At 47.7% G+C, this 15,786-nt stretch overlaps 1 protein-coding gene across 4 annotated transcripts in view; it reads left to right on the top strand.

Annotated features, from left to right (window-relative positions):
- Positions 1–5,793, top strand: part of DPYSL2 (dihydropyrimidinase like 2) — a 120,394-nt gene extending 114,601 nt beyond the window's left edge. For all 4 annotated transcript variants that reach the window (XM_025873797.2, XM_025873798.2, XM_073892576.1 and 1 more), the window contains 4 exons: positions 62–232; positions 3,878–4,057; positions 4,944–5,109; positions 5,505–5,793. In XM_025873797.2, coding sequence (XP_025729582.1) covers positions 62–232; positions 3,878–4,057; positions 4,944–5,109; positions 5,505–5,596 — 609 coding nt within the window. In that variant the 3' untranslated portion in view covers positions 5,597–5,793. The remainder of the gene's footprint in view (positions 1–61; positions 233–3,877; positions 4,058–4,943; positions 5,110–5,504) is intronic.
- The last annotated feature ends 9,993 nt before the right edge of the window (positions 5,794–15,786 follow it).

Raw genomic sequence — 15,786 nt, 5'->3', positions numbered from 1 at the left:
TGTGTGTGTGTGTGTGTGTGTGTGTGTGTGTGTGTGTGTGTGTGTGTCTCCTACTCCTCAGGTCACTGGGAAGATGGACGAGAACCAGTTTGTGGCTGTCACCAGCACCAATGCAGCCAAAGTCTTCAACCTTTACCCTCGGAAAGGCCGCATTGCTGTGGGATCCGATGCTGACCTGGTCATCTGGGACCCCGACAGCGTTAAAACCATCTCTGCCAAGACGCACAACAGTGTAAGTCCTGTTAACTGCATGGACCCAATCCTGAATGAATTAGAGTCCTAGAAAGGGACTGAGGCAGGGACAGTCCCAGAAAGAGCTCGCTGTGATAGAAATGAACTTTTTCCCAGGATATATTGTAACTTGTAATTTGTTAAGAAAAAAAAAAGTTATCGTCTTATCTTTGGTCAGGACAGTAAGACTGTCACTCTTCTCAGCATTTTAGAGTTCTTTACAGGTAGAGTTCTCTGTAGACCTTCAGAGCCTCCAAAGTCATGCCAGGACATCAGAAGCTTCTAGAAGTCAGGCACCGTCCCATTTTAACGGTTGGGGGCAGTACCTTTCATGGCAGTGCCTGCCACAAGGGACCCGCAGCAAACATTCAGATGCCCACTGGGCACTTTTATTCTTTTAAGCCACTGCTTAGCGTTACAGCCACACCTACTTGTAACTTAGATCACAACCTCCTGGGGGTCCAGAATGGCCTCTGCGGGCAGAGCTCCTAGGGTCCTGCCCAGTGAACCTTACCTGTTCATCTGCATTAACAACACAGTCCCATTTACTCTTCATGGGGCCTTCTCAGTAAAGACATGGCACCATGATCCCAGTTACGTGGTGGGAAGATAGTACACGGCAGCTTCGAGAACTTAAGTGACCGGTCTGAAGCTACATAGCTATTTTGTGAATTAGAGCCCCAGATTGTCCAGGGTTCTTCCCTACCAGACTGCATATGCAGCCTCTTGGCCAGGCTTGGATGAGGGAATGCTTCCCCGACCTGACAGTCCTTTCTGCAGAGGGGGGTGGGCGAACTGGGCTCGTTATTTAAGCTGTGGATGACCTACCTAAGGATTTTGCATGTGGAGCCCTGACCGTGGCAGAAGAGAGGATGTGACGGAGAGATGATTCGAGAAGATGCATCACTGCCAAACCTTTCCGGAGCAATAGCACTACCCTACTTTTTACCTCCAGGCAACCCCGTGGAAGGAAAGTGCCTCTGTTCTGTCCTCACCTGATTCGGGGAGTCCACACTAAACACATTTGTGCAGCATTAATCATCCGGGAGAATACAAATGAGAGGCTTTCCCTGCGTAATACAGTGTTTCATGCCACTGGGCTAATTAGCTTTAATTTGGAGCATTTAGCTAACTATTAACTGAGCCCCATTGCTAAAGCTTCTGCTTGGGCTTTTCAGGCATCCAGCCAGATGAGTCATTTTAGGGAGCCAGGGTTGGATATAGGTTAAAATGTGTATACCTGGTGAGCAGCGAAGCCTCACTGCCTCGCGGATTGACAGAAGGTGTACCTCTGTGTACCTGAGCTGGGATCCGACCATTGGGCTTGTTAATTTTAAGTGACGTAGCGTGGGGCTACGTCATGGGGCTGGTTCTTCCCATCTTTTAAAAATGGGGGAATGGCTCAAAGCCCTTTTAGGCATTTGTGATGTGTCATCTACGTGCAATTATACTCAACATAGGCGTCTTATGATGGCTTTGTCATTAAAGAACTTGCAGTCTTACTGTGAGAGGACAATAAAAAAAAAAAACCAGACAGTGGATGAGTGAACATTTCCTAAATGCCTAGTCTGTGCCAAGTACTGTGCTGGATGCTTTTGTTCATTTTATTTCCTTCAATCTTGGCATCAGTCCTGCAGGGCGGGCTTTATCCCTGGAGCTGAGTCTCAGGAGTGTAAGGGACTTGTCCAAAGTCACACAGTTGGGGTGTGGCAGACCTGGGATATATGAACCCAGGGTTGTCGCCAGTCCTCCAGTAGGAGCTTGTTAGAGTGTAGACACAGCTGTGGAGTAAAAGATGGGGCTCGATGCCCTCAGGATGACGCACAGCCTGTCCAAAGGTCACTTCAGAGATGACAGGATTCTGACAGCGTGAGCTATACACATATGTTACTTTTGTGTCGTCATATCCATGTAAGCCGCAGGGGACAGGCAGATGGAGAACCTGTAGTTGTGAGACGGGATTCAAGTGATCTGCTCAGAGTTCCCCACACAACTCCTGGATTTCACTAGATCTGAGATGCCTTCGATTTGAAGCTGTTCCCTGAGTTTGTATACCACCGTGAAAGAAGAGACACTGCTTTGAGTCTGCTACAAGACTTCTTTACAGATAGACTGTGATACCTAGGGCTCACCTGTGCTTCACACAGGATAACTAAGAGGTGAATCTGCCCTGGAGAAAGGGGGGACAGAGACTCTTGTGAGTCTCAACACTGGCACTGGGTGCCGAGCAGGCAAAAATGGCTCCTGAGGAGAGGAGCTGCAAGCCGGTCCTCCCGCACATTGAATTCCTTCTGCCACAGTGGTGTAGAAAAATGCCACGCCGAACATTTAATGTAAAATGGCCTCAGTGTGTCATCCCCTGGGCCAGTGGGAAAAGCAAAGCCAGATCCCACTGGCAGAGCTCAGTTCTGGGGAGACTGTCAAAGGGTTGCATAGCTCCGTTGCTGTGAGAAACATACTGATTCCAGGGATGAGTGTCTTCAAATGGGCGAAAGACAGTCCCAGACTTGGGGACACACACTCTGGTCCCGGAGTGCGTATGTGGAGCCCTTCCCGCCCCCCCCCCCCAGTTCCGCTCTGCCTCATTCCTTGGGTAGCCTGCACAGGATTCTTTGGGGGTCTCAGAACAGTGCCAACAGCCTTTCCTTGCTGTTTTCAATTAACACCACGGCATCCTGACACTGAACGCGAGCTGTGAGGCCAGCCCGGGCCTTCCCCATCCTTCCGAGCCACTGCGCCAGGCAGACGTGTTCTCCTAAACCGCACTGTCCGGTTATAGCTCTCTCTGCAGACTGGTTCCTTAATGCTGATAAGCTGTCTCACTTTCCCCAGAAGGCCACGCTTTCTTTGTTTCTCTCTGGTGAGAGCTTCCTGTTGTGAACTCTCCAGCCACAGCTGTTCATGCCCGTGAACAGGGCAGGCAGGAAGAAGCGCGGGGCATTGTGGAACCCGGGGAAGGAGCACGGGGTGAGCCGAAGCTGGGGCTTGGGCCTATGGCACGTGGGCTAGTGCCTCCTCTTTTCTGTTGCCTTCTTCTGCAACAGCAGACTCACATGCACGTGAAGATCCCGCCTGTTTTCCGAGAAGATGCACGGATAGGTCACTCCGCAAAGCTTGACGCTAAAAGGATAGCCGTGTGGTTCTGGAAGTTAACGAGACACCAACATTTTATCGAAAGCATTGGCTCGAGTTCCCACAGGCTTTCCATTCAGGGACTGCCGTTGAACCACGTCGCTAACAGACTGGAAAATTAGGACCGCCAGTGGGAAAACCTGCTCGTGGATGGCCCATTTCGAAATTTAGAACTTGGTCAGAGAAGATCTTAGGATTTTAGCCCGATGGGTGCTTAAGTCAATGAGGACGAAGTCCCTGCTAATACAGGGAATCACTTCCTTTATGTTTGTGTAGCATTTACAAACCCTCATGCTTTTTTTCCACACAGTTTTTCTGCTCAAGTATTTTTCCCCCAGGTTTTTGAGAGGCAGGAAAAGATGATTCCGTATTCCAGATAGGGAAATCGAGACAGAGAGATTAAGTGCCTGCTGGGGTGGCCAGTCAGGACAGGGACTTCATCTCTGGGCCTTTCTTTTGTCTGCGAGATCTTGGGCAGGGTGTATGCTAAAGTTAATGCGCTCTCTCTTACTAGTCTCTCGAGTACAACATCTTCGAGGGCATGGAGTGCCGTGGCTCTCCACTGGTGGTCATCAGCCAGGGGAAGATCGTCCTGGAGGATGGCACCCTTCATGTCACTGAAGGCTCTGGGCGCTACATCCCCCGGAAGCCCTTCCCTGATTTTGTTTACAAGCGTATCAAGGCGAGGAGCAGAGTGAGTAGCTTTGATCTTGCAAACTGTTTTTATTACGGGCTAAGTTCAATTCCATACATGCTGACTGAGCACTTTGAGTTAGAATGTTGAGATGGGTGTGGAGGAGGGGGTGGCTCAGGAATAAGGGACACATGATCTTTTTTATTTCTGGAGTTCAGAATACCAGTGGATGAGTCAGGTGTATGTCCGTAGCCAGCCAGAATGAAGTAAGACTGTGGTATGTGCTGGGATGAGAAGTGTGCAGTGAGGTTCAGAGGAGGCAGCCACAGCTGTGGAGTCTTAGGGGAAAGTGTCATGGGGAGAGGGCATTTTGAGTTGGGTTTTGAGGGTTAGGTAGGAGTTTGAGAAGTCAGAGAAGGGAGCCAAGGGAATTAGAATGAGCATGGAAGATGTAGAGTGTATTCAGGGCATGATAAGGCACTGGTGCTTGGGGACTATGAGGCAGGGAATGGATGGAGCTGTGAGGGAATTACAGAGTGAGATTGAAAGGAAAGTTGGCGGCCAGATCTTGAATGTGAGACCAAATCTCATCATGATGTGTTTGTGGAGTTTTGGCCTTGGGTGTAAGTTAAAGTGCCTTGGCGGGGGGGGGGGGGGGGGGGGGGGGGGGGGGGGGGGGGGGGGGGGGGAGGGACAGTGGTAAGAGATGTTAGTTTTTGTAGCATAACCAGCTACCCTTGGTCTCCCTTGTGGGAACTGTGGCCTGGAACAGTGGGGGCTGGCTCCTCACTGACATCTGTCCCTGCCCTATGTGTCCATAAGGGAAGCCCTCTATCCCTACCTCTCATACACCCTTCCTGACCGCCGTTCCCACCCCTTTGGAGAGTCGCCGGGGAGACTCGCCCTCTGAAGATGGCCTGAGTCAGGGGGCTCTTGTGTTTTGTAGCTGGCAGAACTGAGAGGGGTTCCTCGTGGCCTTTACGACGGACCTGTGTGCGAGGTGTCTGTGACACCCAAGACAGTCACTCCGGCCTCCTCGGCTAAGACGTCTCCTGCCAAGCAGCAGGCCCCACCTGTCCGGAACCTGCACCAGTCTGGATTCAGCTTGTCCGGTACGGTTGTGGTTTGCTTAGGGCCCGGTCCTGCAGGGCCGTGCTCACAGCGCAGGCCCCGTTCAGTCTGACTGATGAGGGTACGGGCGGGATGTAGTCTCAGTCAGTCACAAGCTGAAACAGTGTTACTTTATATACAGTTCTACTCTTCCAGGAAAGGGACTCCACCAGCTTTTGCAAGGAGTGCTTTCCAGGGTCGCTGATTGCTTTGGCCATTTTAGGTCGGCCCCCTTTTTTGTACTTTAAACTTGCAGTGAGGTTTTGAGACAGGGACGGAGGATGGGCCTGGCCCTTTTTCTCCTGGGCTGTGCTGTTTTGGTTGAGAGCGGGACCTCGCAACACCTCGTGGGAACTCGCCGGACTGTGTTTGACCCCCACCCCTGTCTCCTCTCCAGGTGCCCAGATTGACGACAACATTCCCCGCCGCACCACCCAGCGCATCGTGGCTCCCCCTGGTGGCCGTGCCAACATCACCAGCCTGGGCTAGAGGCCCGGGTCGCAGCCTGCTTGGGGACGGGGGAATGGGACACCTGAGGACATTCTGAGACTTCCTTCCTAACTTTTTTTTTTTTTTAAGAGCCTGTGATAGTTACTGTGGGGCAGCCAGTTCATGGGGCTCCCTCTTGGGCCCTGCACTCCGTCCCTCACCCGGAGTCACTGATTTTGCTCACCCACTTCCCTATACATCTAAGGAACATCACACCCAAGTCTCTCCACCAACCCCATACACGGAACTGCATCCAACACTCAGACATGCGAAACAAAGCAAATCACAACGAGGGCATTTTTCATCTCTAACTTCTGTTGTACTTGTTACCATCTTCCTTTTCATGGGGGGAGGGGGGGCGGGTGGGGGGAAGATAAAGTGAATTGCCCAGAGCTGCCTTTTTCTTTTTAAATTTTTAAAAGTTTTCTTCGTGGGTCTGGGGAGAGGGTGGGCAGGGGAGGGGGGAGAGTAGTGTTTTGTTTTGTTTTGTTCTGTTTTAACATACTAAATTGGGAAGCCTAATTCAACATTAATACAAGGGGTTTGAACTGGACATCCTAATGATGCAATTATGTAACCATCAAGCTGCTTCAGGGTGGTTGGCAAACTCATGTCCCCCCTGAGAGGCTCCAAAATGTCCACATTGCGTTCCTTCGTCTTCTGGGTCAACTGTTGATAAAGGGCAGGTTTTCTTTTTGGCCTAGATTTTGCTGCAGATTACATTTTTCGAGGATTCTCTTCTCCTTTCTTAACATCCTTTCTGCGCTCTCTCTCTCTCTCTCTCTCTCTCTCTAGCTTTCTCATTCATGACTATTTTCATGTCTGTCCCTTTCTTCGTGTTTCCTTCAGCCCTTGTCTCTGAGACCCCTGTTTTTCTCTCTGTCCCCCCGTGTCTTCTCAGATGACCAGGTCTCCTGTCCTAGTGTGGTCTTAAGAACCTGCCTGGAAGGCTGTGAGCTTTGTCATTGCAAACACAGTACTGTGCTGTCCTAGTCTATATACGACTGGTGCTACCCACCCGCCACCACCAGGATAGGTGTTTGAGTTCGGGATGCTTCCAGGGGCAGCGAAGGGCTGAGCCACCCACACTGTCACCTGTGGGCTCAGAGTAGAACCTCAAACAGTACTGAGATGTTGCAGAAACCTGAGGCTATAGGACCTAAGTTTTTTCCTCCATGCAGTGCTAACTAGCTAAAGAAAGACGCGATCAAATCTGTAAATTGAGCCCCATGACCCAAGTGAACCAGTCAGCCTCAAGCCAGTCACCAGCTCAGTGTTGAGCTGGGAGGAGTCTGACCCTGGGGCCTGCTGTTTCCCAGCTAAGTATCTTTTGGGGTTCCAGAGCATGCTGGGGCTTCTCGCTTCGGGGCAAAAAATATTTTTTCTTGTTCACTTATTTTGGAAGATACCATGCCATACCTTGACTTGGAAGATACCATGCCATACCTTGACACGGGGGATACATTCTAAGACCCCCACTGGATACCTGAAATCGCGGATAGTACTAAACTTGATATATATTGTTTTCTTCCCATACATACTTGTGATACACTTTAATTTATAAATTAGGCACAGTAGGAGGTTAACAACAACAATAATAAAATAGAGTAATTATAACAGTATACTATAATAAAAGTTATGTGAATGTGGTCTCTCTCAAAATACCTTCTTCTACCGTGTTCACCCTTCTCGTGATGACGTCAGCTGATAAGATGGCTATGTGATGGGATGGAGTGACGTGAATGACAGGCACTGTGACGTAGCGGCGGGCTCCTGCTGACCTTCTGACAGTACGTCAGAGGGAGGAGCACCAGCTTCTGGACTTCGGTTGACCGCAAAGAACTGAAACCTCGAAAAGCAAGACCACAGATGAGGGGGGACTACCATATAGGGAGACCTTCTAAACCCAGAAAATCTTTGGGAAATTCGATTTAGAGTCTGTTTTACTTTGTAAGGGGAAAAAATCTGTTGAAGGAGCGATACGTCCCGTCAAGAGCTGTTGTGGGGAGAAGATCTTACAAATCCAGCATGTGGCCCCCGTAGAGACCGCAGGTGACCTTATGTCCATGCCCCCGCCCTCGTCCCTTCCCGCTAGCTGCCTTCCTGCCGGGCCCTGTCTTGGCTGATTCGTGTTGCATTTCCTTCCAAACGCGTTTACAGGTTCTCTTAAGCAATGTTAACGTTTGCAGGCTTTTATCGAACCAAATCTGCTTTTGTAAAGCATAACATGGAAAAGTAGGTCACATCATTACACTCATCTCTCCACACATTTTGCCTTTGGGGTTATGGTTGGGGTTTATTTTTTGTTGTTGTTGTTTATTTGTTATTTTAAAAGTAAATTGCACTTTTAAAGAATAATTGGTTAACTTAATATATTTGCTTTTTTTTTTTTCTCACCTGCACTTAGAGGAAATTTGAACAAGTTGGAAAAAAAATTTTTTTTTTGTTTCAATTCTAAGAAACACTTGCAGCTCTTTTAGTATTCACTGAGTCTTCCTGTTTTTCCTGTACCAGGTCATGGTGATTTTGGTTATTTTGATTGTTTTCTTAAAACGATTTAAAACCTGAAGATTTCTGCAGGCTGTGTAAGCATGTTTACCTGTTGGCTTGCTTTGTGTGTCTGTTAAATGAATGTCATATGTAAATGCTAAAATAAATGGACAGTGTCTCCGAACTGAGTAACTACAGTGACTTGATGCTCTAAAACAGTGTAGGACTTAATAATAGATGGTTTCTAATCCTTGGAATTGTGATTGTGACTCATGAGTGGAGGAACTTTCAGTGCTAAAGCTGATAATGTGTGTAGCCAGGAGAGTACCTTTTTTTTTTTTTTTTTTTTTTTTTGTAACCACTGTCCTAATGGCAAAATAATTATGGTAAAAAAAAAAGTCTCGTGTTTATTATTCCTTAAGAACTCTGTGTTATATTACCATGGAACGCCTAATAAAGCAAAATGTGGTTGTTTCAGGGGTGTGTCTGTGTTGAGATGTTCAAGGAGGCAGTTGCTTGGCCCGGCCCGCCTGCAACCTTCCTTCCTGAAGCATTCGCGGGTGTCTTTGGCCTGGGTTTGGTGACGGCACCCATTCAAGAGTTTTCACTGCATGTTGTAAACTTGTAGGCAGCTCTGAGCTTATGTCCAGGCCACTGAGGTCTAATGCCGAACAGAACTCTGTATGGTAGAGCTGAGCGTGAGACATTCATAGACTCTACCCTAGAGAGAGTGTGAGATCTTCCTTCTAGAATCAAGCTGCAAGCACAAGTTTGGAAGTGGGAATCTGGGGGTGGAGTGGGGGTACCATACAGGTTGGTGTGGTGACCTCTGTGCTCTCTGCGTCCATATAGCTGATTCACCCTGGAAAAATCTTCAAGCCACAAGGGGGCATACAAGATAAGAGACTGGGGTTGATTTGCATCCAAGGCCCAGTCAAATAAGCTTGCAGGAAAGCAGGACATAGAGTACATGTTCCTCCACCCCCAGAGCAAGTGCCAGGAATGCACGTTGGGGGGGTGGGGTGAGCCACACCAACCCCGGCAGGCTGGCTGCTAGGTTCCCACGGTTACCTTGTTAACTGACACTGGTATATTGGGTCTGAAGACACTGAATGAAGAAAATGTGTGCTTGGGGCTCCCCAGGTCCAACCTACAATTGATGAAGTCTTTCTTCCTTCCTTTCTTCCTTTCTCTTTGTTTTCTATCCAGCCCTGCCCAAACAGGATATGGTTTGGTTTACAAAAATATATACACCATACCAAGCTTTATAAACTAGAGTGTTTGAAGGGAAAATAAGGCCTGAGTGGGGTTCGTACCACTCACCTGCCATGGGATTGTACACTTGGGAGGGAGCTCTGAGTGTTCTAACAGCAAATACAAAAAAGGGAGATGTGGCCGGAAGACCACAAAACATTTCTAGTGACCAGAAGATATGTTAGTCCTTCAGAAGAAAAACAGGTTTCCTGCCCTCAGCTCTACTGGCAAGTCCTGGCGACCCCTGTAACCAGTGTTGTGTGTCTAGGGTTGGCTACTGCCCTCACTGTATGAGATGACAGATCACTGTGAGCTAGGAAAATCAAATCTGTCCCGGAGACGAGGCAAAAAGGCTCACCCTAAGCTTTATAGAGGACCTGTGACAAGAAGGGAAACCCCAGGCCCACAGCCCATGCTCCTCTCCCACCTGGCTTCATCCTACATCACGAAAGCCCTCCTGCTCATGCCTGTGGACAGCTCAGCCCCGTGTCCCAGGAGTTCTTCCCAACCCCTAGCAAACAGCCGCCCCAAGGCTGTCTTCCCCGGCTGTGAGGTCTGCCCTCTGGGAGAGGCCCAAGTAGGTGCTGGGAGAAGGCGTGGGTCCATCTGAGCGGGGAATTGCAGGGAAGCCAGAGAGCAGGTGCCCTAAAGAGAAGGTCCTATGGGCGCCACCTGGCTAGATGATGGAGCCAGGTAGAGAACTCTTCGGCGGTGTGATTTAATACAAAGATTTTATTTTATTATTGTTTTAAAGATTTATTTATTTATTTTGGAGAGAGAGCACAAGGGGGGGAGGGGCCGAGAGAAAGAGGGAGAGAGAGAGAGAAGCACACTCCGCACTGAGCGGGGAGCCTGACGCAGGGCCCAATCTTCCCACCCTGAGATCCTGACCTGAGCCGAAATCAAGAGTCGGAGGCTTAACCGACTGAGCCACCCAGGCGCCCCTCCAAAGACAGATTTTAAAGCATCTAGGGAAGGCAAGCGGAATGCAGCCCCTTCGGGAAGGGTTTCTGTCTTGTGTAGCTGTGAATTGAAAGTAATATTGTCTGGCAAGTTTCTATAGCACACATATTCTGTAAGAAAAGGCAGATTTGTTCTTTTCTCATTGATTGAGGTGGGGATAAGTTTGGATGGTGCCACTGATGAGGTCCGCATCTTTCGGAAAGCTTCTATTGGCCTCATTTGCCCTTCCTGCGAGATAGAGGTGATGTTATCTACTCAACCTACCTCTCAGTTTTAGGACCAAATCGGAAAGGACAAGCCATAAGTCAGATGTGGTGCAGAGCAGAGGATTGCAAAAGAGCAATAGGAACCTGCTGGAAACAGTGTCTTCAGTGTCTGTCCTAAAATAGAACTAGATTAGCAGATGACTGGTGACGGCAGAGGTCTTTGGTTGAGGGCAGAGACTAGAACCATGCCACACCAGAGATGGTGTCGATTGTCAGACAAAACAATCTGTTGGCTAATGCCCCCTGACCGCAGCTAGCGCTTATTATTACATGCCAGGCTCTATTCTAAAGGCATGTTAGCGGAGTTAGGCTTTGCAGCAGCCCAGGAGAGGGCACCTGGGGACAGGGGATGAGACAGAAGCACAGAGAGTTAGACAACTTGCTCAGAGCTGGGCTTTGAACCCCTCCGGTCTGGGGCCAGTGCCCGTGTTCTTCATCACTATTGTTTTACTATTTCTTATGAGAAAGTTCCTGCTTAGAAGCATGTGAGGGAAGAGAGAAGGCGGAAAGCAGCAGAGAATAAGCCCGGGCAGGCAGTTAGGCAGACTCGTGGAGGGAAATCGTGGACAGGCAAGAGTTTGGCCAAAAAGAGCCTGACGATCTCATGCAGCTGACACAGATTTGGAGACACGTGGGCTCTCGGTAAGAGGAAGGAGAGGCCTACAAAAAATACACTAGGAGCTAGGAGAAAAATGGTTTGGAGGAGGGCACCAAGTGTGAAGGAGAACAATAGTAATTTGAGTATGGCTGAGTTTTATACAGCAGATTTGGGGAAATTGTATTGATTTGGTGAAAAATTACAAATCATGTATACACACACATGTACATATATAATTAATTTTTATAACGCTGTGGAAAGAAAAAAGTCATGTCTATTTTTATTTGAAAGATCTTATTTAATTATTTGAGAGAGAGGGAACACAAGCAGGGGGAGTGGGAGAGGGAGAAGCAGGCTCCCCACTGAGCAGGGAGCCCGATGCGGGGCTCGATCCCAGGACCCTGGGATCATGACCTGAGCCGAAGGCAGACACTCAACTGACCGAGCCACCCAGGCGCCTCAAAAGTAATGTCTATTGAAAATACTTTGAAGGGCACCCGCGTGGCTTAGTCGGTTGAGCATCTGACTCTTGGTCGCAACTCAGAGGTCTTGATCTCAGGGTCTTGAGTTCGGAAAAAAAAAAAAAAACAACTTTGAAAAGGAGCAAAGGGACCTAGACACATAAATGCATTGTTGTTTTTGAAGGCTGGAGTCTAGATAGGGCTGGTGCAGTCAGGACGAGGGCAGCAGATGCCACCCTTAGCAATGAGGAATGTGGCCTCCACTCAGGGCTTGGGGCCTCGAAGGATGGACATAGCAGGAGAGACTCACGGAAGGAACTCTGGGAGGATTGAAGACCAAACACGATAGCACATAAAGTCTTATCGTTCAAATAATGTATTGCATTAAGATTTTTATGTGATTAGTTTTGGCAGCTAAGCTTTGTCTGTGCTGTAGTTATGCAAACAGTCCTCATCCTAATAAACTTCATCCTATAACATAGAACTATCTGGAAACACGCTACATGAGTTGGACCCGGGGTGGAGGTCAGAGAGACGTGGCCCATACTCTTCGAGCAATGACCTCGCTGGGGACCAACTATTTCCAGCTTTATCTTACAACTGTGGGGACACCAGGGGCCCTTGATGGGACTCAAGTGTAGGCGCCTCAGGGAAGAAGGGGGCAGAAGGGGAGAACTTACTGGTTGCTGTTCACAGTTCTTAAGGGTGGATCCCTCTTCAGCGAAGACTAGATGAACGGTGGACTTTACACTGAGGCTTTCCATTTCTGGTGGTTATTCCCCGAGATTTTTCCTATCACTCCAAACAGTCGCCATTTTTATCCCTCAGTCTTTCCAAAGTCCTCTGAGTACGCAGGAAGCCCATTACAAGTGTACTTATCCATGGTGTTGCGCTCCCTCTGCTGGAGACAGTCGTCTTTTATCTTTTCTTACTTATTTAAGTGTTACGTGAGAAAGCACAGAATGGAATCAAGGACTGCCTTGTTTCTCAAGAGAACAAAGAGGAGGGTTAACTGTCTGCTGGGATGGACTGTGGGTGTCCTGCCTAGATGTAGGGAGATGGGCCGCCAGCTTTATCTTCCGCTCTGACCAGCATTCCCACTCATTCATTCCCACTACACCCATGTTTTGACGTCATACACCTTCAGTCTTGTGACTTGGTTGTCCTCTGGCTGTTAGTCTCCCCCTAGCAACTCACCAGGACCCCATGGCAGGAACTTGAACTCTCTTATTAGTTCCCATGTCCTCGAATGGTACCTGTTGAACAAACCCAATTCTGGATTCCTGACCACAGCAGCCCCTGCACCGCTCTGTCTTGATCCAGAGCATCAACCCCAGACAAGGACAGCCGCTTCGGGGTGAAGGGCCTCCTGACAATTGCTTCGTTGCTCCCCGGCATCCACGCCATGTGCCAGATCGTGAGGAATGAGAATTCATGACCCACCCCCAAGCTACATGGCCTCCCTCTAGGCCACGGCTAGATTCTCAGGGGACATCTAGCTTCCATTCTTTTCTCACTTGTCACCCACGTGTTGTCCTGGGCATCTGTCCTCTTTTGTGCTTCCTCCCCTGGACCAAACCTCCCACTCTCAAACTCTACTTACGTGCTTCATGACCAACAAACTCACTCATGTAATTCAATAAACTCCCATCCTCCCTGAAAATTCTCTTCTACAGCTTTGATTTTAAAAAGAAATCCTGGTTCCTGGACAAAATTTCATCCTTAGTCTTCTCAAGCGGAAGTTCCTCTGTACCTCACTCCCTGCATTCTCCAGGATGGTAGGGGGTGGACGTGCTGCTCAAGCCTCTGTATTTCCTCCATCCTCCGCCATTTGGCTCTACTGCTCTCACACCCCGCTCACTGCTGTAATCTACTGATTCAGAGACACTTCTCATTTATGAAAGACTTTGGCACCAAAGCACGGTGTAGCTTTGCCCTCTACTACAACTCCTGTCATCAGGAGGAGGTGCTTCAACATCCATGGAGATGGCCCATCTAGTATGCTAGATCTTCGATTTTATGATCCATTCTCCACTCTACCTTAGCTACCTACTCCCTGGGCCATTAATTTCCCCAAATACTCTGCTGAAATTGCTACTGTAGACATTTCCTCTCTAGCCAGTCCTCGGATCCTTTTGGTTTGCTGTTCAAATACTTCCAACGCTCCTGCACTTTGGCAGCACCAAGTCTCCCTGTCCCTCATTCCATCTGTCTTCTCTATCCACCAGCTTCCTCCTGTCTTCCTTCTGTATCCTACCTAGATTCCATGGTACATCATTTCATTCTTCTCTTGCCAACATTCTAATTCCTTGACGCTTTGTCCTTTCTCATGGTATCCTCTTTGTCAAACCACAACCCTAGATGAACCCAACCATCCTGCTCTATAACTTGGGCATGAACCACAGAATTCTGCTAGAGAAAATTATACAAGGCAGGTTGCTATCATGAGAAAATCCTGGTCACTGACTCCAACTGAACACTGACCTGTGAGCACTTCCCAGGAATCTTTTTTTTTTTTTTTTTAATTTATAGGCTGGGGTCCTACTTTCCATATCTCGAGTCTCTGTCCCCCTTTATCCCGTGTACCCCGCAGGAGACGTTCTTTCCTCCCATTTCACAAGGAAGCTATAAACCATCAAGCAGAAACTTCTTTGACCGCTCTTTCCTAGATGAATAAAACTGTTGTTGCTATCCCCACTCACCCTGTCTTTCTCTCCAATCCCACATTTTATCTAAGTCCGGCCCTCTACCTGTGCCAGCTGTGCCTACCTTCTCAGAAAATTTTATCTATATTTCCAATCTCTCTCTCTCCTGGCTAATTTTATCAACATCAAAGCATGCTCAAATATCTTTAGTAAATCCCTCCCCTAACTCTACATTTCCATTCTGATACCACTCTCTTCTTCCTCGCCTCTTCAGAGCCAACTTTCTCGGATGAGGTGTCTGGGTTCACTGGATCCATTTTTCCACACCCCATTTACTCCTTAACCTATTCAAATCCTGCCTGGACCGCAAAATGACCTCCCTGTTACTAAATCCAAGGGAGATTTTCCATCTTTATCCTATCTGATCTCTTGGAAGCACTTGGTGCAATTGACTTCTCCTTTCTTTCTTTAACTCTCATTTCATTTGCTTTATTTTCTTTCTATCTCTCCGGCCATTATTCAGCATTCTTTGCCAGCCATTTCTTTACTACTTGACCTGGTATTTAGAATCTTTCAAGGCTCTGTCACAATGGCTCTTTTATTTCACTTCACCCTACATTCTCTCCCTAGGCAATCTATTCTTCCACAATTCCCTTTCTATCTATATGATAATGATTTCCAAGAGGTCGTGTGATGATGACTTCTCTTCCCAGTCAAACTCATATATCCAACTCTTACTTAAACCTTGCTTGTATGTTTATGGTCATCTCAAGCATGTGTGAAAAATATAGAGTTCTCTGTCTTCTTTCCTTTACAAATCTGTTTCAACTTCCGTGTTTCACAGAATTAAAACACAAGTTTTAAACCAAGAATCTAAACCTTCAATTCCTAGTCATCCTTCTCCCATCCTACATAACCGTGTCCAAGGTCTGCTGATTCTACCTCTTCCGTATCTCTCAAATGCACAGTCTCATATCTATTCCTATTATCTTCCCTCTGCTCTTTGCCTTAGTCTCAACCACCATTCTTATTTTCCTAGATAACTAAAGAATCTCTTAAGTGGTTTTATTGCATCCATTTGTATTTATTTTGTTTTGTTTAACTTTTCTTGACTGACGTATAGAGATAAAAGATGGTGCAGGTTTTAGGTGTACAGTTCTTGATTTTTCTAGATGTATACCCTCATGGAACCAATGCCCCAGTGAAGTATATTTCCATCACCCAGAAAGTTTCCTTGTATGTTTTTCTAGTCAGTCTTTGCCACAACAACCCTGGCCCCAACCAGGGGCAACCAGTCTTCTGCTTTCTAACATCATAGTTTAGTTTTGCCTGTTCTAGAATTTCATATACATCAAATCATAAAGTATGTACTCCTTTTGTGTCCAGCTTTTTTTCTCAGTATGATGTTCATGAGATTCAATAACCCTTTCTTTCGTATTGGTAAGAAGCATTCCACTGTATGAAAATACCACAATTTGTCCATTAACCAGGGGATGGATGTTTGGGTTGTTTC

The sequence above is a fragment of the Callorhinus ursinus genome, unplaced genomic scaffold (genome assembly GCF_003265705.2).
Source record: "Callorhinus ursinus isolate GAN/ISIS: 27379988/994484 unplaced genomic scaffold, GSC_fseal_2.0 scaffold4, whole genome shotgun sequence".
In the NCBI taxonomy this organism is placed as follows: Eukaryota; Metazoa; Chordata; class Mammalia; order Carnivora; family Otariidae; genus Callorhinus; species Callorhinus ursinus.
The sequence above is the reverse complement of the archived record's forward strand: the minus strand, read 5'-3'. Positions and strand labels throughout refer to the sequence as shown.